Below are 23,498 nucleotides of genomic sequence, written 5' to 3'. Positions count from 1 at the left end.
TTGACAAAATGCTTTTCATGTATGTTTGCCATTTTTGTATATGTCTTTAAAAAGTTGTGTAATAAAAAATGTGTTCAAAATGTAATATATTTTATTCTTAAATATCTATCTTATCTATCTATCTATCTATCTATCTATATATCTATATATCTATCTACACACACACACACACACTGGAGGAAAATATACAATCTTAAAAAGAAATACTTGACAGGATTTAGCCTAAGTAAAAAGGATTTCTCCAGTCATCCAGTAGATGGCACAAATAATCTAACAAGAGATTTGAGCACCATTCAGCATCACCATTCAGAATCAGCCTGAGACTAGCAAGGGAGTGATATAGAGTGAGGGAGGCGTGAGGAGGGGGGTGGCCAGGGGGAAGCACAGTGAGGGAGGGGAGCCGTTTGGTGTGTGGCTGGAGTGAGGACAGAGGGATTTGGCAACAGCATTTGTGGGGCTTGCTATCAGTGGCAGAATTATCCCTATTAGTGTATAAAGTATTGGAGCAACGTTATCCTTGATACCTGTTGTGTGACCACTGTAACTGAGGAGGAGTTAGTTCCCAGGCCCCCAGGATGTCCTGACTGGTCCCTCACCCTGGGCTCAGGAGTTAATGCCTCCTGTGCTCTAGACCATGAAAGCGGAGAGAGAGACTGAGCTGAGCTGGAGCCTGCTCCTTGTATCTGGGCTGAGAGGTACCCTTCATTATCCCAAAAGGGGGAGAAGCAGATTCACAGTTGGGGAGCAAGACAGATACCCCATGGAATGGAGCTGAAAGCTGCCCAGAAACTGGGCAAAGACTGAGTGAGAAAGTGACAGTCACATTGGGACAGCTACTTAATACTACTTGGTGCCTCATCTGCTCTTCTTCATAACAGTTATCCAGGATAGCATTATGGACATGGGACCAGGGTGTCCTGTGTAAGTGGAGCACAATTCTTGGACCCCGAGTATGGGGCCCCTGGTCCCACTGCTTCTGGGGGCCCTGATTTGGGTCTGTGTGTGGACGGATGACCCCAGCAAATTGATATCGGATCGATACGCCGTGTATTGGAACAAGAGCAACCCTAGGTAAGTATCTGTGATGGGGGGGCTGGCTGATGTTAACTGAGTAGCATGAAGTGGCCCTTATATGATTATTCTGTCTAGAATTGCTTAATCACTTGAAAAAAACTGCCTGGGGTACTTTTTAAAACTAGAGACGTAGAGAGAAGTGTGCGCCTCTGCACTGCATTTACTGAGCGTATCTCCAGAATAGTTCTGTAAGTTAATGAAATGCCCAGTAATTGAGATGCGACTTACTTTTGTACAGGTGTAAGTCTATAAAACAGCATGCAGCTGCTTGCTAGCATTTGGTTGTACGTACGATTAATTGCTTTAGAAACTGCCACATAACTTTCTAGAACTTTTCCAAATCTAGATAAAGAAATTTCCTTTTTTGTGAAAGATGTAAAATGTGAGCTCTCAAGTTTATAAGTTCATCGATAAATCCTGAGCTTTGTTCTCTCTCTCTCTCTCTCTCTCTCTCTCTCTCTCTCACTATAAAGTGACCGAGCTACAAGCTTTAATTGTTGGTCTAAGAAGTGCACATTCTTCTTGCAAACTATTGGGGTTTGTATATTTCTAAATGTTGTACAAAACAAGGTTCCCCTTTCTTTTGCTTTGCCTTTTCATTGCTGGTTGGAAGCAGCTCTCTGGGCAGGTTATGTCTGTGACATGCCACACTGCGCTTGGGCAGGTTATGTCTGTGACATGCCACACTGCGCTTGGGCAGGTTATGTCTGTGACATGCCACACTGCGCTTGGGCAGGTTATGTCTGTGACATGCCACACTGCGCTTGGGCAGGTTATGTCTGTGACATGCCACACTGCGCTTGGGCAGGTTATGTCTGTGACATGCCACACTGCGCTTGGGCAGGTTATGTCTGTGACATGCCACACTGCGCTTGGGCAGGTTATGTCTGTGACATGCCACACTGCGCTTGGGCAGGTTATGTCTGTGACATGCCACACTGCGCTTGGGCAGGTTATGTCTGTGACATGCCACACTGCGCTTGGGCAGGTTATGTCTGTGACATGCCACACTGCGCTTGGGCAGGTTATGTCTGTGACATGCCACACTGCGCTTGGGCAGGTTATGTCTGTGACATGCCACACTGCGCTTGGGCAGGTTATGTCTGTGACATGCCACACTGCGCTTGGGCAGGTTATGTCTGTGACATGCCACACTGCACTTGGGCAGGTTATGTCTGTGACATGCCACACTGCACTTGGGCAGGTTATGTCTGTGACATGCCACACTGCACTTGGGCAGGTTATGTCTGTGACATGCCACACTGCACTTGGGCAGGTTATGCCTGTGACATGCCACACTGCGCTTGGGCAGGCTGTGTGCTTTCATAAGCTGCTCCAGATGCTGCAGTGCTCCAGCAGGAAGCCCTAGAGAGCTGAAACTTTCCCTAATGCTCCAGCTCATTTTATGCTACAAGTGCATGTGATGAACAGTTATAAGTACAAAATGAGCTCCCTAGAAAGCTACCCAGAAGCACCTTGTTGTAACAGCCTAAGACAGATTTCTTTTTCTTTTTTTTTCTGAACAAGAAGATGAAAATCCTGATGAAATGCTCACACATGAAAAGCAAATCAATGTTAACTCAAAACCTTGTTCTCTCACTGCAAACTCTTGTTCTTCACATTAAAGATTGTTGTTGGCAATCTCATTTGATGAGGTTACAGAATGTTTGTAATTACTGCTGTAATATGCATATACTGTGCAGACTGAGGTACTTAGCATATTGTGCAGTGCAGACTGTATAGTGTGAGATGCAGACTGGCAATTATAGTAGTGCAGGCTGTATACGCACTGTTTGTATGCTATACATGTGCTCTCACATACTTACTGTTTATACCCAGGTAGCATGCAGAGAGCATCTATCAAGCTCTTTGTATATTGTCTAAGCAGTTGGCATCATTAATCTTATATTGGACTTGCTGTATTAAATATATGTGTGTATACAAGGGCAATGTAAACTATCATAATCAGTGTATATATTGGGCATGCAGGCTGGCACACTCACTGCGTATGTTTTGGCCAATACAGGCTGGCATCCTATGTATATTGTGCAGCTGGCATCCTCAATGTGTGTAAAGGATGGTTTTATTTATTTATACAGACACACACACACACAAATGTTCAACTTGTAATAGCAGAAGAAGAAATTAGACTTTTTTTGTAACCTACTCAAGGGTATACTCACTTCCACAGAGTCAATGACCAGGGTGCCAGATTCAAAAATATTAGAATATAAACCAAAAAAGAGAGACTGCACTCGCTGGATTTGCAAAGAAAAAGCAAAAACAATATGATTATTGATTAAAAGTTGTTTTGCTTTTGCTTTACAAATCCAGTGAGTGCAGTCTCTCTTTTTTTGTGTGTATGTATGTATATGTATATATATCTCATGGAGTAGGTTACAAATCTGGTAAACTATACAAATAAGGCTGAAAATTTCCATTAGTCCCAGACTAGTAAGAAATCAGGTTATTCCTATATTTAATAATAGATATAACTAGTGACTTTTTCTTTCCTGACTACTAACTTACATGTGTGTGTGTAAATATATATTCAAGTACCAATATTTGACATTTTTCCTGGCACGGTTACTTACTTTGAGCTCTTGTAAACTTAACAAATGACTTATAAAACATAATCACATGCTAAAATACCTCATGTTAAATGTTTTTTTTATTTATTATTGTGAGGTTTAATATTTCCCATTATAATTAATTAGTGAATATTCTAGTTTAAATGACTGCTATGCTCATTATACAAGCTTAGAGGGGTCATATTATTTTTTTTATAAAAAAAAATTATGAGCCTAGCATTGGGGTGTTACTTTTAGGCATATTTTTATTAAATACAAGCAGCTGAAGAAATAATGCAGGTGACTATTAGCTAAAAAAAAAAAAAAAAAAAAAAAAAACTGCTCTAACGATATGCAATTTATTTTGTGCCATTTATGACCCATTTAAAGATTACAAATATATGATATTAAGATTACCCTGTGTGCATGCCTGTGCTAAACAAACCTGTCAACTTTGAAAAATATTTCATAGTGCATACTCCTTTGCATAACTGAAATCATAAAAAGCTATCAAAGGAATTCCCTTGTGACGTTTCTTGTGTGGCTTTTTGATGGGTTTGAGATTCAAAGCTATTCCAATCCATTAGAAAAAAAATATGATAACCCACTTATCACAAGCTTTTCAAGAGTGTTGGTGCCTCAGTAACATACTCTTAAGTTGCATAAGGACAATTCAACCTTGGTATTCTAAGCACTTTTATAGAAGCGATTTATATGGTTTTTAGATTTTTTTTAAAATTAAACAGCCTTCGCCTCTTTAAATGTTATTTTGGCTTGTTTTTCACGATATACATGGTAGTTCGCCCATTTTCATTTTTATTGTTAAAGCTTTTGCGCATTCTCAGCTCAATCGCTATTAAGCGCAATTATTTTCTACATTAATAAAAGGTTAAATATTATTCAAAACACATTTTAAATTATAAAAATTGTGTACTTAAATGCTATCATCAGAAAGGCCATGTATGATTATTTTCTTTTTATAAAATTGTACTATGGGTATTATTTGTTGAGTGAAGAGAAAAAAGAATTAAAACGTATTATTTAATCATGATCAATGCTGAATTAGTTCACATTTTATTTTAACTTTTCTTTTGCATCAGCGAAGTTCTGTAAAGATACTTGCAGAAATGTTCTTAAAAAATCTGCAATACGCATTTTTCTTATAGTTTTTCCTGTTTACCAAATATTCTTGTTAAATTTGTTTACTAATTAATGTGGTTTTGTTAATTGAAATTGCAGCTTTATAATGTGTTGGAATGGTTTAAAAAAAAAAAAAAAAAATCAACCATGTTGCCCAAATATGTTTTTTTTTCCGCATGGGAATGTTGCTGGATTGGAAGGGCCGCAAAAGAACTACATTTTCTGCAGTAAAAAAGTTCTCATGTTATAATGCATTTGAGTCTTTTTGACATATTTTTTTTATTTAACAATATACATTTTTAGCCTCTTTTCTAGAGGCGATAAACGATATTTGCAAAATGTAAACTTGTTGCTGAATTCTCTGATTAGATAATCATACAGAAAATGTGTATAGCTCCACTCCTCTTCGTATGAATGCGTATCTGTATTGTGTAATTGAAGAGAGACCCTATATAGCATGTCACAATATCTGCCAGCTCTGGCTAAATGTGTATAACGGCATGGTAAGGTTATTTTAGCTTGTGCTACATTAGAAGTATAGACTCCTGGAAGTTGTGGTCAAAAGAATGTTTTGAACATTTTATTGTAAAAAATGTTGTTTCTCTCCTATTAAAGATAACCACATAGCTCACAGTAAGTGCAGACTTAAGAACACAGGTCTTGACAAATTTCAGGGAACAATTTGTCCTAGAATTTTACCCAGATGCCTAATTTCTTACATTGCTCAGTGTCATATATTCATAGCATGTTATAAAGACTGGCATTGAACTGGTGCTGTAAGTCATGCAGTGAACATTGGCAATCTCATTGTGGGATTTTTTCACATCAATTTATCTACCATTTAAGTATGGGAATTTTTTCAGTTCTTTTTTGCATTCCTAATATTAAGAAAATGTAATCTTCAAGAAAAATAAATATATCATAGGTTCTTTGCATGTACAGTAATGTGTTTTCTAGGAACAATTATAAGCTGATATTTAATATCACACAGTCAGTCAATCAATCACAATCATTTGTCTGTCTGTCTGCCTATACTGGGCCACTATTCCAGTTCATAAGATGGTATATGTTTTTTTGTTTTTTTCTCTTTTTTTCTTAATTATTTGGCTGCTGTTTTGTTTATTAAAACCGCTCAAATTGCATATTCGTTATAATAGGAAAATCTGGGTAAATATTAAAAAAATAAAAGAAACAGGCTTTTCACAGGCCTTTTAGTGTTTGTTTTTTTTCTATTGGGTTTCCCATTAGCCATTTTCAATTAACATCATGATTTCATATGATTAGGTAACAATTTATTTAAATTTTTTGTCCACCTGTCCATCTGTTCTGTTGATCATCGTATGTATTTTTGAACTATTCTTATTTTGTTTCTTGGTAAACAATAATGTAAGTCATGCAAGCAATCAAGCAATACTGTTCATAAAGATCCACATAGGGTTTCAAGTGATTAAGGCAGCTAAATTAGAAAAATCTAAAATTTGTGCTAAGATTTGATTGACAATTGTTTTTTGATGGGTTAGAGAACCACTTTTGAATTCTCTCACTGCAAAAAATCGGTGAAGTTTACACAGTGAAACTTTACTGGAAAACTACTCACTAGCTAGGTTTTCTAATGGATTGGAAACGCTTTGAATTTTTTTAAAAAAGTAAGCCATGCAAGACAATTCATTTTGTGCTTCTAACAGATCGGAACAGATTGTGGAAATTTGTTCAAATGAAACAAATTTAATTTAAAATTTAGAGTTTGATCACAATCTTGCGCTTGTTTTTTGGTAGAAAGCAATTTCTGAACTACAGCTGGTATTGTGAGAGTTTTTTTTCTGAGTGATTACAATCCTAAAATGTTTCTGCTGTCAATACCCCTGAAGCTGAATTTTTTTTCCTTCCATAAAACATTCTGAAATTGTTATCTTCATGGGTAATCTTCAGAATTTGTCATCTAAAAATGCGCAAAATTAAAGGGATATAAAATCTCAATTTTTTCTTTCATGATTTAGATAGAGCATATCATTTTAAACAACATTCCAATTTACTTCTATTATCAAATTTGCTTTGTTCTCTTGGTATCCTTTGTTGAAGAAGATGCAAAACACTGCTCAGTCTACCTAGGTATCCTTTTCAACAAAGGATAGCAAGAGGACAAAGCAAAATTCGATAATAGAAACAAATTAAAAAGTTGTTTAAAATTGCATGCTCTATCTGAATAATGAAAGAAAAATGTAGATTTTCATTTTCTTTCAAGGACAAGCAAAATGGTAATCTTATATCTTACACTATATCACAGGTTGAGTGTCTGATACGTCGACTGATCCCTTTTTACATGTGTAGTGATGATATTAGGGGACAGGTGTTTCGATTTAAGCTGTTATTATTATTATTATTATTATTATCAGTTTTTTGTAGAGCGCCAACAAATTCCGTAGCGTTGTTGTGCTCCAAAACCATAGAAATAGGTGTTTTTGTCTTTTTAAGAGATATGAACAGGGGCAGGTGTGTTTGATGGGATATTGATGTCAATTTTTCTCAGCTCTTGATTGATCAAGTAAAGTTTGTATCTGTTTGGTGACATTGCTTCCTAATGTTCTAATATTAGGGGTAATTTTAGTCATTCACAAACTTTCTGGGGTACTTGGTGCTGTCCTGTGTTTATCAAGTCCGTTTAGCTGTGGAATTTTAAATGTGAAAATTGGCGCTGTAAATATGTCTGGGAAGATTATTGAGAACTTGAATTGTTATCAGCCAAACAGGACTGGCATGTGTTAAGTAAAGGACCATTTTTCACTAAACCGGTAATGTAAAAAGTGCTGCAGATAAACAATGAAAATAGCTAATTGTGAAGCTGTCAACATCGAAAAGGGCTCCTCCGCAAGCCGTAAACATGACGGTAATGATAGATTGTGACCATCCCCTTAATTTACTGTTTCAAATCACTAACTTCAAAAAGTGTCATAACCTTAAAATTGAAGAAGGCATTATCCCATATTGTCATATTGTACAACTGATTATTACCTTTATAGTTATTTAAAAGTTATGATGCAGAAAAATAGAAAAAAATATATATGTATGTGTTAGTTTTCTGAAAAGAATCAGAAACAAACTTACAACCTTGTATTTTGAAATGTATAACCATATGAACATGTTCTATGTGGTATAATTTATGCCACTTGCCACAGATTCCCTTCTTTTGCTATTTGTTTAAATCCTATGAAGAGGTAAACACATAGTCGCACACTTGTTGTGCTTCTGAATGAAGTGTAGGGCCAATCAGCCAATCAGGAGCAGGAGGATACACATGCCTCAATCACTAGCTGTACCCGTATTTAGAGCAGCACCAGGCATTCCAGGAATGTGACTATGACCCCTGTTTTTTGTGAGTTAAACACATGGTAAAAAAGGCACTGTGTTTGATTAAATATATTTTAATTTTATACTAAACTGTCTGTTTTCTTACGGAATCTCCTGCAGATCACAAGTGTTGCAGCTCATAGAGTAAGTTTTAGTATATTCAGTTTGCTTGTATATTTCAGGATACTTAAGCATGCTATATTATGCAGTGCATCATTCTCAATGTGTAAATTGTTTAGAAGAGACTGTTGTTCCTAGGTATACAATGTCTATTGGAAAAGTACCCCCAATTTCTTTGGTCTCCCATAAGTGAATGTGTATATTGTGTAGTGTAGATGAGCATACCCAGTGTGTGTATTGTTTAATGTAGGATGTACGTGTATAAAGTTCAGAGCAGTGTGTGTATATTGGTTAGAGAAAGGTAGCATCTTAGTGTACCTGTATGTTTAGATAAACCAGCCATACCAAGTGCCTAGATATTATTTAGGGTAGGCTATCATAATTGGTTGATGTTTATTGTTAAGAAAAGCATGGTGTAGTCTGCGAGTGTATATGTTCACAGCCTAGCAAGCATTTACGGGCGCACGATAGCCAGCCATTACAATTGCCTGGTTATTGCTACTGCGAGCTTGTAGTAGCAATTAGCGCTTAAAAAATTTACCAGAAGTGAGACCTCTGGTTCATTTTTGAAATATCCCCCAATTGCCCCCCAAATTAAGTGTAAGGTCCTTGTTTGTTTAAATTAAATTGTAGCATTTTTTTTTTTTAAAACTGCATGAAGCAGTGTTTAGGGGTTAAAGTAAGCGTGTCTGGGGTGTTAAGAAATAAAAAAAGGCACTAAAAAGTGCCTTTACATAGCGGTCTATGGGGACTGTGTGTTCCTTCTAAATATATACCGGTATGTGTATGTTTAATATGCTTTTTTATATATATATATATGGGAAAAGAAGTAGAATGCAGATGTAACTAGTGCAAAAGCAAGCTCCCTGTTTGAAAGTGCGTAACAACTTCAGTATAGTTTGAAATCTAAGTGAATCTGATTTGATACACAATGTGTTATTTTGAATAATAGATAAATTATGAACTTTGTATAGATGGTCGTATATATCTATATATAAATATACAATGTTGGGTTTACAAACTATGCAATAAAAATGAGTCAATTAGTCGTACTAAAACTGCATAGGTGTAGATGGAGAGAGCAATCAACTAGCTGCTAGTATAACCCCCACCGGTGGGCGTAATAACCCTTTCTAGGAAATCCCTTAAAACGAAAAATGTACAAGAAGTATACTGGTGAGGATACTGCGTCTGTTGGTGTGTCCCTTTAACATTTGGTGTATATTAATTGGCACAATCCGTAATAATAATACAAATAACAATAATTGCAATGTACATAGAAATACGTACAACACAACATTCAGCAGCATTATAACACTGGGACATTGAAATTCTAAGACCGTGTTAGGTTGTTTCACTTTGGTTTCCAGAGACCTCAGAAAGGTGTTGTTGTGTTTTTTTCTATGTACATTGCAATTATTGTTATTTGTATTATTTTTACGAATTGTGCCAATTAATATACACCAATTGTTAAAGGGACACACCAACAGGCGCAGTATCCTCACCAGTATACTTCTTGTACATATATATATATATAAATATATAAATATAAATTTGTGTTAATATGTATATATATTAACACATACATATATATGTATATAAGCATATACATATATATTTACACTTTGCTGCCCATCGCTGCGCCACTTACCCCCTAGGTTTTCAGCCTTGTCTGACGGCATGAGAACGAGGCTCCTATTGGAGCCTATGGAAGCAATATTTTGCGTTCCACTCGTGATCTGGCCCTTAGTGTATACATGATGTTCAGAGAATGCTGCCATACTCTGTGTGTTTATATTCAGTGTACATTTGTCAGCAGGCTTTTACAACACAGTTCAGGGTGACAGGCTGGCATTCTCAATACATATGTATCGTTTTTAGTCTGACTGTGCCTTATGTTTGTATTCTGCAGCTCATGTTGCCATGATAAGCTTCCTGAATTCACTAAGGCTGACATTTATTTCTCCTGCAGCTACAGCAAACGCGCCAAGCTACCCCATACCTTATGTCTCCCCACTCTTCAACCTGTAGACTGTAAGCTGTTTGGAACAAGACCCACCTCACCCTGTATTGATTTGTTTATATAGTCTGTTTTACGTATTAGTATAATTACCATACAACAATGTCATTGTATACCCAGCGCTACAGAATTTGACGGCGATTTGCAAATAGAAAATAATTAATAATTAAAAAATCCTGTTAGTCTCTCCAGTCTCACTAATTCTTACATTATTCTATGGAATATATTCACTAAAAATGATGACCAATGTGAATAGAATAGCAAGAAATGGAGAGACTGTTCCATTGCTAATGAATATAAGTGACTGAATGTATTACTGAGATTAGACTTGTGGCACATGCTGCAGAATTTAGTATAGTCTGCAAATTTAAACCAGCATCTCGATGACATGCAGCTTGCCTGCTCCTGACTTTTTATTTATTAATTCACTACTCCCTTTTTATTTGGTGGCATGCCGCTTTGCAGTTTCTTGTATTTTGCCACGACAACTCCGTCTGCCTGCATGTCGCCTCCTTCAGGGCAGCAAGAATAGGTCTGATTATGATTAATAATTAATGTCTTCATATCAGTCACATAGAGAGCAATGATTAAGTGTTAAATTACAGCCGTTGATAAAGTTGTTCAAAATTTAGGGGCTGGAATTTGTCTAAACATTACAAAAAATGTATTAAATGAGTTTAAAAATGGCGCGACATGAGAACACGTGGAGTTGATAGTTGACATCAAGTAAACTGTAAGGTTTTTGTTGGCTGCAATTGCAACAATTCGTGTGGTAACTTATCTGAAGACATTACTGATTCCACTAATATATTCCTTTTTAATGCTGTTCACACACAAAACAGGTACTTGAGTGTACTATATGCTTTGACGATTGTGATTCTGAATGCAGGCATTGGTGCCCTAAACAGCTTTACAGACATGCAAATATGAATATCAACAATGTGTCTAAAATGCAAATTTGTCTCTCCTTAAGGGCTTGACTTTTTTATCAGGTCTAGAACACTGGACATTTACATGATTATGGTTTCACTGGAGAACCTGATATATATAAATATTTTATAAATAAATATGTGTGAGAATATAATCATTTTATAATGGTACCAAGTATAAAATGAGTGTGTCTGCTTACCATAATACCACCCTAATTTAGCCCCCTGCACTTCCTTTATGCTGGCAATATGCCCATATCAGACCTACCAGACCCATGTGACCCTTACAGTGTCCTGTCTATGGGGACTCGAGGGAGGGAATACAGTGAAATAGAGAATTGGGCCTGGCTGCTGCATGTGCAATGTCGCCAGATAGTAACAGTAGTAGGACTGTCCCGGCTGATGCACACTACAGTGGCTCTGGGGTAGAAAAACAAGTTTAGTTGTTTGGAAGCCAAGGCAGCAGACAGAAAATATATTGGGTAGTGGCTGTTCCATCACACACTGCTAAAGAAGAAAGCAGCTACCAAGTTAAGACCCAATCCTTGTTGCAAATCCCCACAGTTAGCACAAATTGTCATAATTTATCATAAGATCTCCACTTTACTGTTAGCACCATCAGTGGGTGTTACTAACCAGTGTGACTGGCTCCAACTACACTGTGCATACTGAGTTCTCCTCCATACCAGACACATACAAAATGACCTGCCAGTCTCTGTTACATGATGAGAGTGCTATATAACTGGGTACAAGGTCAGTATTTCTAAACATCATGTAAAGCAATACATTAGTTACTGCTCTTTGTGACTGGCAGTAAAGGATGAAATCACTGCTGTATGCATTGACAGGTTGGATTGAAATTATTGCTCTGTGGCTGGAAGGATTTCTCTAACTATAGCTTGTATACTGCATGAATGGCGCAAGCCCTCCCTCTGTTTACTGGATACCTAAAGATTGGGACCTGGTGCCCAGCAAATTGCCTAGCATGCTGCCTCCTGTCTAAGCATAGCCTTAGCAACACTTTCTTATGTCCTGCTATCACTGGAATCTTCTGGGCCTCGTCTTTGGTGGTGGTCCACCCTGACTTTCCTCCCCACTTGCTTTATGTTCGAGTAGCTTGATGTAATACCACTTTGCTTCTGTCTGTACTTTACCCCATGACAGCTGCTGTCTGCATGCCACTACGCCCAGACTGGATGCTTAGAAAAATGTCAGAAACAGGGGCAAGGCAGATGTGAGTGGGGTCGAAGCAGCGTTAGACAGAGATATGTTCTTGGGCTATTTGTAAGGCCAGCTAACAAAGTCTAGTCACCATGGTGACCTAGCACCCAGTATTTAAAGGGACATAACACCCAAAAAAATTATTTCATGATTCAGACAGAGAATACAATTTTAAACAACTTTCTTATTTACTTCTATTATCGAATCTGTTTTATTCTCTTAGTATCATTTGTTGAAGGAGCAGCAATGCACTACTGGTTTTTAACTGAACACATGGGTGAGCAAATGACAATCAGTTTATATATGCAGCCACCAATCAACAGCTAGAACCTAGGTTCTCTGCTGCACATGAACTTGCCTAGATAAACATTTCAGCAAAGGATAACAAGAGAAAGAAGCAATCTAAATAATAGAAGTAAATTGGAAAGTTGTTTGAAATTGTTTTCTCTATCTGAATCATGAAAGAAACATTTTGGGTTTCATGCCCCTTTAATGATGTATGACTCAGTGAATTAGGTAGTATCTGTCATACTAGTAAATGTTAATTGTAAAGCAATACTTGAATGCATCATGAAGTGTAAGCCGTACCATGCCACTAAACCAAGACTTCCATGAAAGATGCTCCTTCTTAAATTTCACTTAAACCTCTCTTTATATTCTAATCTAGATACAACCTTCCTCCTTCAGTAACATAAGCCAGTGGGTGTATTCCATGCTGCAATAGCTGGAAAGGTTCATATATTTTGGTGTGAGCACTGCAATGTGCAGAAATAAATCAGTTTAAGTCTCATATTGTGAATTGCATTAAACTTCTCCAATACACGTTGTTTTTTGTAATGTGATGTGCAGGTTGGCTTGTTCTTTGTACTTTTTGAAGTGTAAATCAGTGTATGTCTCATAGCTAGAAATAATGCTATTTCACTTTATTTTATTTGACAAGCCAAGTTGTTCTGTTTTGTACAAAAAAAAAAAAGCTTTTACATTTTACATGCAACTTCCCTGATTTCATTAGAATTTAGTTACATTTGTTACAAACCATCAAGCCCTTGGTCAGTGCTTTCCAAACTGTGTGTCGGGACACACTAGTGTGTCGGCAGCAGTGTGTAGGTGTGTCCCTGCTTCAGCACAATTTTTTTTAAATGTAATTTAAAAAAAAAAAATGTTTTTGGTTTCTGACTTTCTGCCTGCCTGCTACGCATATCACATGGTTGACACATGATTGATACCTAGTGGGTCACAGATCATCTTAACCAATTGGCGCAGCTCAGTGGGAACTGAAACTATTCCCATTGGCGGCTTTGGCGGCACATTGGCACCTGACTGCACGTGTAGTCTCCTTAATTGGCTTGTGACTGCATGTGTAGTCAGTGAGTGGAACAGCAGTGAGTTTGCAGCGCGGGCAGTAGTCAGTAGGGCTCGCGGAGCTCTGAGGGCAACAGCTTAAACGCTGAGCTGAAGTCAGAGGTTTTTTTGCAGCTAGCTCCCAGTAGTGCATTGCTGCTCCTGCTCTTGATATATGGATAGGAGTTGGAAGCTTAAAAATGCTTGATGATAAAATGCGAGTGTCTTTATCTAATATTCCACCAAATATTCAGAAATTGTGTTCATCCCATCAACCTCATAAATCTCATTAAAATAGTAAGTAGCTAGTGGTGTTATTAAACTTTTTTTTAAATTCTTCTTGCACATACATACTGTTACTTCTAAATACATATTATTATTATATAATTTATGTATGTGTCCGTATATTTTAAAACAAGTTAGTTTAACCTCCTTTTTGCTAGTACAACTGAATTAATTACTGTGTCACAAAATGATGTAGGTCTAAAAAGTGTGTCACCAACATGAAAAGTTTGGAAAGCTCTGCCCTTGGTAATCTCTTTGTTATAATGTTACATTTCGGCTTTTGCAGCAACTTACAAAGGATAAATTACTAAAAAGTTTTAATATATAGGGAAGGTAACTGCATGTGAGAAGAGACGATCGATTTCACCATCGACTGTTTGTCTGCAAGAGAGATTTCTAATGCACTGCTTACAATCGGTTGCAAGCTTGCAGTCTCCTTTGACAATAGTGTTACTTTATTATTATGTCGGTCTGTTTCACGTAAAGAAATAGAATTGTCACATGTTTACATTCATGCTATGGAATTAGCTGAAAAGTTTTCATTCATTTAAAGTAATTTAAGAAGGTCTGCCGTGTGGCCTTTTGGACTTCTGTAGTTACTTTGTTCTTGTGTTATCATGTTTGTTTGTTTGTGTGTGTGTGTGTGTTTTTCTGTTTGCCCCCATAATTAATGAAAAGTATATTAAACATACTAAAATAGATTTATTCCCTCAGACGACTTGTACAATTCAGTTAGGCACTTGTTACGTTTGAGGTTGGCATTGTGTAGCTCAGAGAGGAATGTTTTATATTGTCTAGGGTGCCCTGCTCCAGGTGATATGCGGTTAGAGATCTTCCATATGCTGTTTTGAGCACATTGGCACATAATATCTGTAGTACAGGTTGCCATGCACTGGTTTTATGTACAAACTACCAATGCTATAGAATACAGGTTGGCATTGGTTGTACAAGAAGGCTTGCTTTTATGTTTTAGATCTTTGTATGTTCTACAGTGCATTCTGGGATGCTTACAAAAACAGTCCAGATTAATATGCTGATGCAGCACAGACTGCCATATTTTGTACATCTTGGTATGCTTAATTTCTTGTGTATTGCATAATGAAATGGTTCATGTAGTAAGCACTATAATTTTACTTACGTTTTGTGCCCAATAGAAAACTCCATGAGTTGCATTTGTCTCTATATATTATTCTTTGCAAAATGGTAGTCTCCATATGCCTTATGCTGCAAGTTAACATCATTAATTTGTTGTGCATTTTTGGTTGCCATGTTCCATGTGTTGTGCACTACAGGTTGGCATGCTCAGTATCCTGTTTTGCATAGTCTATATGCATGCTGATGTGCAGCATGTGTCATGCAGGTTGGAATGCTTTATGTCCCATGCACGAGTAATTTGTTATGCAGTGAAGTATGGCATTCGACATGTGCAGGCTTTTTCTTGAGTCACTGTGTTGTACTGAGCAGGTTAACTTGTTCTATGTGTTTGCTGGTCAGGTTGGCACACTTACTGTTTGTAGTCTTTTTTTTTATATTTGTACCTGTGTTTCCACATCTGCAGTCATAATCAGGGAACTGACCTCTTTTATGCATTATTTTGAGTCCTTATATATTAATTGATTTCACTAATTTGTAAAGAAAAAAAAATGTTTACATCAAAATACTTTCCAAGTAGAAGATTTTCTCAATGGTATATTTTAGCTGGTAAATTCCACTTTAGCTGTTATTTGCTATTTGTAATTGTATTTTAGTTGAATCTACATCAAATAATCTACAAAAATAATACTAAAATTAGAGGGCAAGTTCTCGTATACCCCACGGATCCCGCAGATGTACACATACCCCATCACTGAAAAAATAGCAGGTACACCAAAGGATCTGTAAATAAATTATCCTGTGGCAACCTATTATACAATGAGTCATTGCACTTAAATCACAGGAGCTCTGTAATCTGTGTAAATTACATATCAAATGATAAATTAATACATTTATAAAGGCTGACTGCATCTTGTATTATTTGATTTTGCACCAATTTTATGTTTTCACATATTAACTACCTGTATGTAGTAAATGTTTTAACACCAAAAATAAACACAATCAAATAAAATCATAGTGTGTTTCACATCAAATAAACATCTAATGTTATCATTACCACTTTTCTAAAAAATGTTGTCCGTATACTAAATCTTTTTTTTCTTCATGACAAGCAAATATTGTGTGTAGAAAAATAGTGGCATTTTCTTGATTTAATTTTCTTTTATAAATCTGTTTTTCAGACATGTGGTCTCTGGTTCTTTGTCTGTAAAAAGTTTCCCTTTCTTTCCTTATTAGGCCGCATATGGATTTTATTAGATACATTACTTCACATTTTTTTTTAATTCCTTGCCCCAGTTTTGGGTCTCTGCCTGCTTCTTCCTTTCTGGCCTGGGATATGTCTTTTGTTCAGTTAAATGTTCAACATATGTTAGAATTCTTAAAAGATCCCAGTTCTGGCAAAGGCATGGATCAAAGTTTTTTTTTTTGTTTTTTTTTCTTTCCTTGCTCAGTACTTCCAGTGCTGGGCCGGCTGCTATCCAAGTCTTGAGTTATTAAACGAAAGGGAACAGTCTGAGAGGATTAAGCACTTCACATAATTTAACACACTGATAGCAATCTGTAATAATAGCACTGGTTGCTTAGTATGAGTGTTCTGGACAACTTTACAGGTAAAAAATCAAACAAATCAATTAAAAAGGTGCATTTAGTTGTTTTTTTTTGTTTAACTTTTTTTTATTTTTTTTATTTTAATTGATTTTTTACAGTACACCTAGGCTTTCTGTTAGCAATAAAAGCAGCATTTTTAATGTGGTGTATTCAACAAGTCTGTTTTAAATATTTTTTTTTCTTGTAAATTGAGACAGACATTTTAAACCCTAAATTCACTTAATAATCCAATTTAAGAATCTACAGTACGTGCACTGTGTGTTAAAAAATGTACATATTATGGCATATCATTTAAAATTATTTCAGTAAAATAAATATAAGCTTTAAAAAAAAATGACCAACTATATTATGTGACACTTGAGATTCAGTCATACCTCTTCACAACTAGCACTTGTGATTTATACACTTGCTGTTGAACCTCAGCAAGGGGAAAACCTAAAAAAATATGATTTCTTGTCTGAAATAAGAAAGGCAATCACCTAACACTGAAATATTCAGCTTTTTTACAACTGTACAAACACAGTTACTTCAATGGGATTTAATCTGTAAATACCCAGACATATATACACATAAATCTGTCATCAAAGGCTGTTAATAACTAAATATTTGCACTTGAGAAATGATACAGTAGACACGTATATTATTATCGGAGGTAAAGAATTTTGGTGTGATATACTCTGTGGTTTAGTAAGGTTTTCTGTGGCATAAGATACATAGGGACTGCTGAGAACCTACACTGTACCAAGGTTAATATACTTCAGGACTGAGTACTGGGGAAATAATTTAAATACAAAAGAGCCTCAGAGATGTTTGTTTTAATAGGGTTGCAGCTAATCTAGGATATTACAGGTACTCTAGGAGAAAAAAGATTTATATATATTTTATGAAATTGAAGGGAATATATTTATATATATACTGTATATATATATATATATATATATATATATATATATATATATATATATATATATGTATGTGTGTGTGTATATAAATGTATGTATATATACGGCAGCAATCGATTCTCACTACTATAAAGGGTAAAAAAAAGGGGTTAATTACCCCAAAATGCTATCCCAAAACTGCTTTTATATATATATATATATATATATATATATATTATTTATATATTGTCACAAAAAACATTTATTTTATAAGGAATCTACTCTTGTATTTCTAAATAAAGAATGTTGCCTGTATATATTTTTAGGATAATTAACTTATTGGTATGTTAAAGAAAAATGTCAGGCTTCTCTACTAGAAATTGTTACTCTAGTCAAAATTTAATGAAGGAGCAAGGTGATTTTAGATTATTAATGCTTTAGACTAAATTATCTATCTTCTATCTGTCTATCCGTCTGCCTGTCTGTCCATCAATCTATCTATCTATTGATCTATCTATCCATACAGTAAACTGTATTTTTTTTAAGGATGTCGACATTCAACAGAAACTACTTAAGTCTAATACCCTTTTTGTTCTATTGCTCAGTTTTAGGATGATTTTTCCTCGTACATTTTTGTTCTCCTTTACTGCAGTATATTTAAGTACTGTAACTAGGGAAAACATCACCTGAGAATTAAAGCATCCACTATTTCATTCCAATTGGGTTAATATAGCAGCCACGGCAATACCTGTACTAATATATAAACTAAAAATATATTACATAAATTGTTCCTGATTTTAAATTATCGATCATACCTGTAAATTACTGGCTGGTTACAGGGCAAATAATTCTTTTAATTCTTGAGTTATTAAAAAAAGTGAAAAGTGCAAAAAATAAAAAAATGACACATTTTTTTAGATTTCTAGACACCATTAAAAGTTGATTTAAAAAATAAGATGCAGTGAGACAATAAGTAAAAAAAATAACCAAAAGTTGCATCATATGATTACCAAATTGCAATAAATCTAGAATTGATTAATGGATTATAAAAGTGCAGGAGGGGAAAAAAACTATTTCCACATAAAACTTCATACATGCAACGCAAAAATATATGTATATTTTATAAATGTTTATAATTAATCTTAAATTATGTGCCTTCTGGAAACTTCCTAAATTAGTGTAATTTGTGTAATCATCAGCAAAATGACACTATTTAATTATTATATTTATTATTATTATTATGTACAAATTTATAAAAAAACAACAACTTTACGTTGAATTAAAGTTCCTATTTCCAATAATGTTCAATGAATTAATGTATAAAGACTCAGAAGTCTATAAACAGAACTGCTGGAAAAACTTTGGCAAGGTTGATTAAAATGTGCCGGATCAAGACAGCCAGTAGGCTAGTTATCCACATGAATATGAGCTGTCAAAAAATGAAATGATGGCTTTAATAGAAGCCAAGTTTATCCAACTTCTTTTTTACAACTTGCTTAAACTGTTTCTGATTGGCTGTACAAAATTTTTCTGTTTCAAAACACTTTAAAATTTACTTTTTAGCTAATAAAGTAACCAGCACAAATTGATAATGATAGTGTACTAAGTGAAATAATATTATATTTAAAAATTTGTACAGATTTTTGTGACTTTTTAGAAATGAATGATTATAATAATATTAATTTAATATATATCTGTCAATAAATGCTTATGATATTAAAATAAAATCTAATTTAGTTTTAATATTTAATTTTAAATTATTTTTATGTGATTTATAATTGAATTTTATTGTATTTTAATATTACTGTTATATCTTTAATACACTATTAATTTAACACACTGATCGTCCGTCAGCCAATAGGATTGAGCTCGCATTCTATTGGCTGATTGGAACAGCCAATAGAATGCGTGTTCAATCCTATTGGCTGATTGCATCTGCCAATAGGATTGAACTTCAATCCTATTGGCTGATTGCATCAGCCAATAGGATTCTTTCTACCTTAATTCCGATTGGCTGATAGAATTCTATCAGCCAATCGGAATCTAAGGGATGCCATCTTGGATGACGTCACTTAAAGGTACCTTCATTCTGTGTTAGTCGTCGGATGAAGAGGATGCTCCGCGTCGGATGTCTTGAAGATGGACCCGCTCCGCGACGGATGGATGAAGATAGAAGATGCCATCTGGATGAAGACTTCTGCCCATCTGGAGGACCACTTCTGCCCGGCTTGGATGAAGACTTCTGCCCGGCTTGGATGAAGACTTCTGACCGTCTGGAGGACCACTTTTGCCCGGCTTGGACGAAAACGTCTCCCGGTAAGTTGATCTTCAGGGGGTTAGTGTTAGTTTTTTTTAAGGGTGTATTGGGTAGGTTTTATTTTTAGGTTAGGGACTTTGGGCAGCATAAGAGCTAACTGCCCTTTTAAGGGCAATGCCCATCCAAATGCCCTTTTCAGGGCAATGGGGAGCTTAGGTTTTTTTAGATAGTATTTTATTTGGGGGGTTATTTGTGTGGGTGGTGAGTTTTACTGTTGGGGGGGTCGTTTGTATTTTTTTACAGGTAAAAGAGCTGATTACTTTGGGGCAATGCCCCGCAAAAGGCCCTTTTAAGGGCTATTGGTAGTTTAGGCTAGGGTTTTTTTTTTATTTTGGGGGGCTTTTTTATTTCAATAGGGCTATTAGATTAGGTGTAAATTAGTTTAAATTTCTGTAATTTTTTTATTTCAGTAATTTAGTGTTTGTTTTTTTTGTACTTTAGCTAATTTAATTTAATTTAGGTAATTGTATTTAATTTAGTTAATTTATTTAATTGTAGTGTAGTGTTAGGTGTAATTGTAACTTAGGTTAGGTTTTGTTTTACAGTTACTTTTGTATTTATTTTAGCTAGGTAGTTATTAAATAGTTAATAACTATTTAATAATTATTCTACCTAGTTAAAATAAATACAAACTTGCCTTTAAAATAAAAATAAACCCTAAGCTAGATACAATGTAACTATTAGTTATATTGTAACTATCTTAGGGTTTATTTTATAGGTAATTATTTAGTTTTAAATAGGAATAATGTAGTTAATTATAGTAATTTTATTTAGATTTATTGTAATTCTATTTAAGTTAGAGGGGTGTTAGGTATAGGGTTAGACTTAGGTTTAGGGGTTAATACATTTAGTATAGTGGTGGCGACGTTGGGGACGGCAGATTAGGGGTTAATAAATGTAGGTAGGTGGGGTTAATTAATATAAGTGTCGGCGATGTTGGGGGCAGCAGATTAGGGGTTCATAACTATAATGTAGGTGGCGGGGCGGCAGATTAGAGGTTAATAAGTGTAAGATTAGGGGTGTTTAGACTCGGGGTTCATGTTAGGGTGTTAGGTGTAGACATAAATTGTATTTCCCCATAGGAATCAATGGGGCTGCGTTAGGGAGTTTTACGCAGACTTTTTTTCAGCCGGCTCTCCCCGTTGATTCCTATGGGGAAATCGTGCACGAGCACGTACAACCAGCTCACCGCTGACTTAATCAGCGCTGGTATTGGAGTGAGATTTGGAGCAAAATTTTGCTCAACGCTCACTTCTTGTCTTTTAACGACGGGTTTCTGAAAACTTGTAATACCAGCGCTGTAGGTAAGTGAGCGGTGAGACAAAACTGCTCGTTAGCACCGCACAGCCTCTAACGCAAAACTCGTAATTTAGGTGTATATTTGGTAACAGAAAACATTGGAAAGTTATTTCAAATTCAATGTTTTTTCTTAATAATGAAAGAGAACTTTTGGGTTTCAAGTCCCTTTAAGTTCTTAGTATAGCTAGTAAGCATATAAAGATCCCCTGAAAGTCTTGAAATCCCTGACTTTTGAAAAGTCAGATTCAAGTCAGTAAAATCTTGGATTTTTTTGAATATCTGCCTTGCTGTACTTGCTGTAGCAAGTCTGCTGATTTTCTCTCATTTGTTCTACTAGTTATTTTAACTAACTTAGGGGGTCAATCATAACTCTAAAAAAGTTAATTTAATGTTTTTTTCTACTAAACTAATCATTAAACTGTATGGTGATTTTTGTACATAAATCAATCAACTTCTCTAAAGGATTTTGATTGAACCCTTAGCACAGGTGGGTTTACAGTTGGTGCAGTTTTGTACTGCTGTGAAAAGACACCACAGCACTGTAGACTGCTATTAACAGTTCATCACTAAATTAATTTTTGTTTGATTTATGGGCATTTCTAAAAAAAAAAAAAAAGTTGAACAAAGCAATGTGGCCCTTCGTTTGAGAAGGTTAGACACCTTTGTTGTATCATGAATTTCCTTGAGCTGTTGTATAAACTGTAACAAGTAGGAACCTTGTATCCCGCTGTGTTAATTTGTCTTTGCGTGTTATTTGGAGTTTGCAATTACCTCAGCAAAACAGTAACGGTGGTTCTATAAATAAATAAGAAATAGTGATATAAGTATTTATAAGTTTATTTTTTTTTCTTTTCATCAAAATATTATTCTCTTTGCTATTCAAAAATGTGATAAATGTTTACCCACTTTTATCTTATGTTTTTATGTAAATTGTATTTTTACTCACATTTTTATTATTAGAATTCAGAGGTGTACATAGTACAATTTTAGTCATTGTACAAACTTCCCAATGTTCTATTCTGGGACTGGAAGTCAAGGAAGCCAGGTCATCTCTGGTGTCCAGGTGTTGCTAGTGGTGATCGTTGGTTTGGGGAGGAGTCAAGCCTTAGTGAGTAGTGAAACCAGGATATTAATAGATGTGGGAAAGCGAGGGGAACAGAATTGTGAAACAGCAGGATGGCTAGCAATGGATCTGTTTTTTTATATGAACTAAAATAAGAATTATAATTCCAACTGTGTTGAATAAATTATTTTTCTTTTGTTTTAGAACTCTACACTACCACTTTCACTACTCTTTTCCCCCTATTAAAGGGACATAATATTAAAATGCTAAATCACTTGAAAGTGATGCAGCACAACTGTAAAAAGCTGACATGAAAATATCACCTGAACAATGTAAGAAGGGAAGATATTTTATCTCAAAATTTCTTCAGCTTACCAGAGTAAGTGCTGTGTGAACAGTTATACTTCAGCTACTATCCAGCTGCAAGTTGAAAACAACAAACAAAAACAAAACAATAGCCAATCAGCATCAGCAGTACTGAACTCATGCATTGCTTTGCTGTGGTCTCATGAGATTTCACTGAAATCTCATGAGTTTCATAGTAAACTTCCTTAAACTGAATAGGAAAATAACATGACTGTGCTTGCACATTCCAGATGCACACTAACTTTCAAGTCCTGGGGCTAGTATCCTGATTGGCTGTTTAAAGTCTCTTTACAGTGGGGTGTGAATTGAGGTAAAATATCTTCCTTTTTTACTTAGAGATATTCAGGGGATATTTTCTAGTCAGCTCTTTACAGCTATACTGCATCACTTTAAAGTGCTTTAACATTTGGGTTTCATGTGCCTTTAATGTCTCAATGACTTCATCTTATTTATTTTTACATTCATCTGATTTTGCACCCTCCTAAATTACTGCTTCCATGTTTATAGCCCTCTGTAAACTTCTATACTTCTCTCTCTGGACCGCTCTGTTACCCCTTTTTGTCTGCATTTAGAGCTTATGCTTGTTCTTGTTTTTAGTGTCTAGCTAATAAACTCCATTTTTTTACTTACCGCTCTGACCCCATCATCATTTCCACAAGGAGGCTCAGGTTTTGTAGCCCTTTAGCCGGTTTCTCGTTTTGGTGTATTTACAATCATAATAACACTATCTAATAAAACGTGAAAAAAACAATTGCATTAAAAAGTTATAAGGGCTCAAATATATGTGGTCTCAAATGTTAGAAAAAAAATGTCACGCAAAGTGCTTT

The 23,498-nt window shown here is 35.4% G+C and overlaps 1 protein-coding gene across 1 annotated transcript in view; it reads left to right on the top strand.

Annotated features, from left to right (window-relative positions):
- The first annotated feature begins 408 nt into the window (after positions 1-408).
- Positions 409-23,498, top strand: part of EFNA2 (ephrin A2) — a 362,866-nt gene continuing 339,776 nt past the window's right edge. Inside the window, exon 1 of the mRNA XM_053702794.1 lies at positions 409-1,071. Coding sequence (XP_053558769.1) covers positions 953-1,071 — 119 coding nt within the window. The 5' untranslated portion in view covers positions 409-952. The remainder of the gene's footprint in view (positions 1,072-23,498) is intronic.

This window comes from Bombina bombina, chromosome 2, assembly GCF_027579735.1.
Source record: "Bombina bombina isolate aBomBom1 chromosome 2, aBomBom1.pri, whole genome shotgun sequence".
Classification (NCBI taxonomy): Eukaryota; Metazoa; Chordata; class Amphibia; order Anura; family Bombinatoridae; genus Bombina; species Bombina bombina.
Note: the sequence above shows the minus strand (reverse complement) of the source record. Positions and strands in the feature narration are given on the sequence as shown.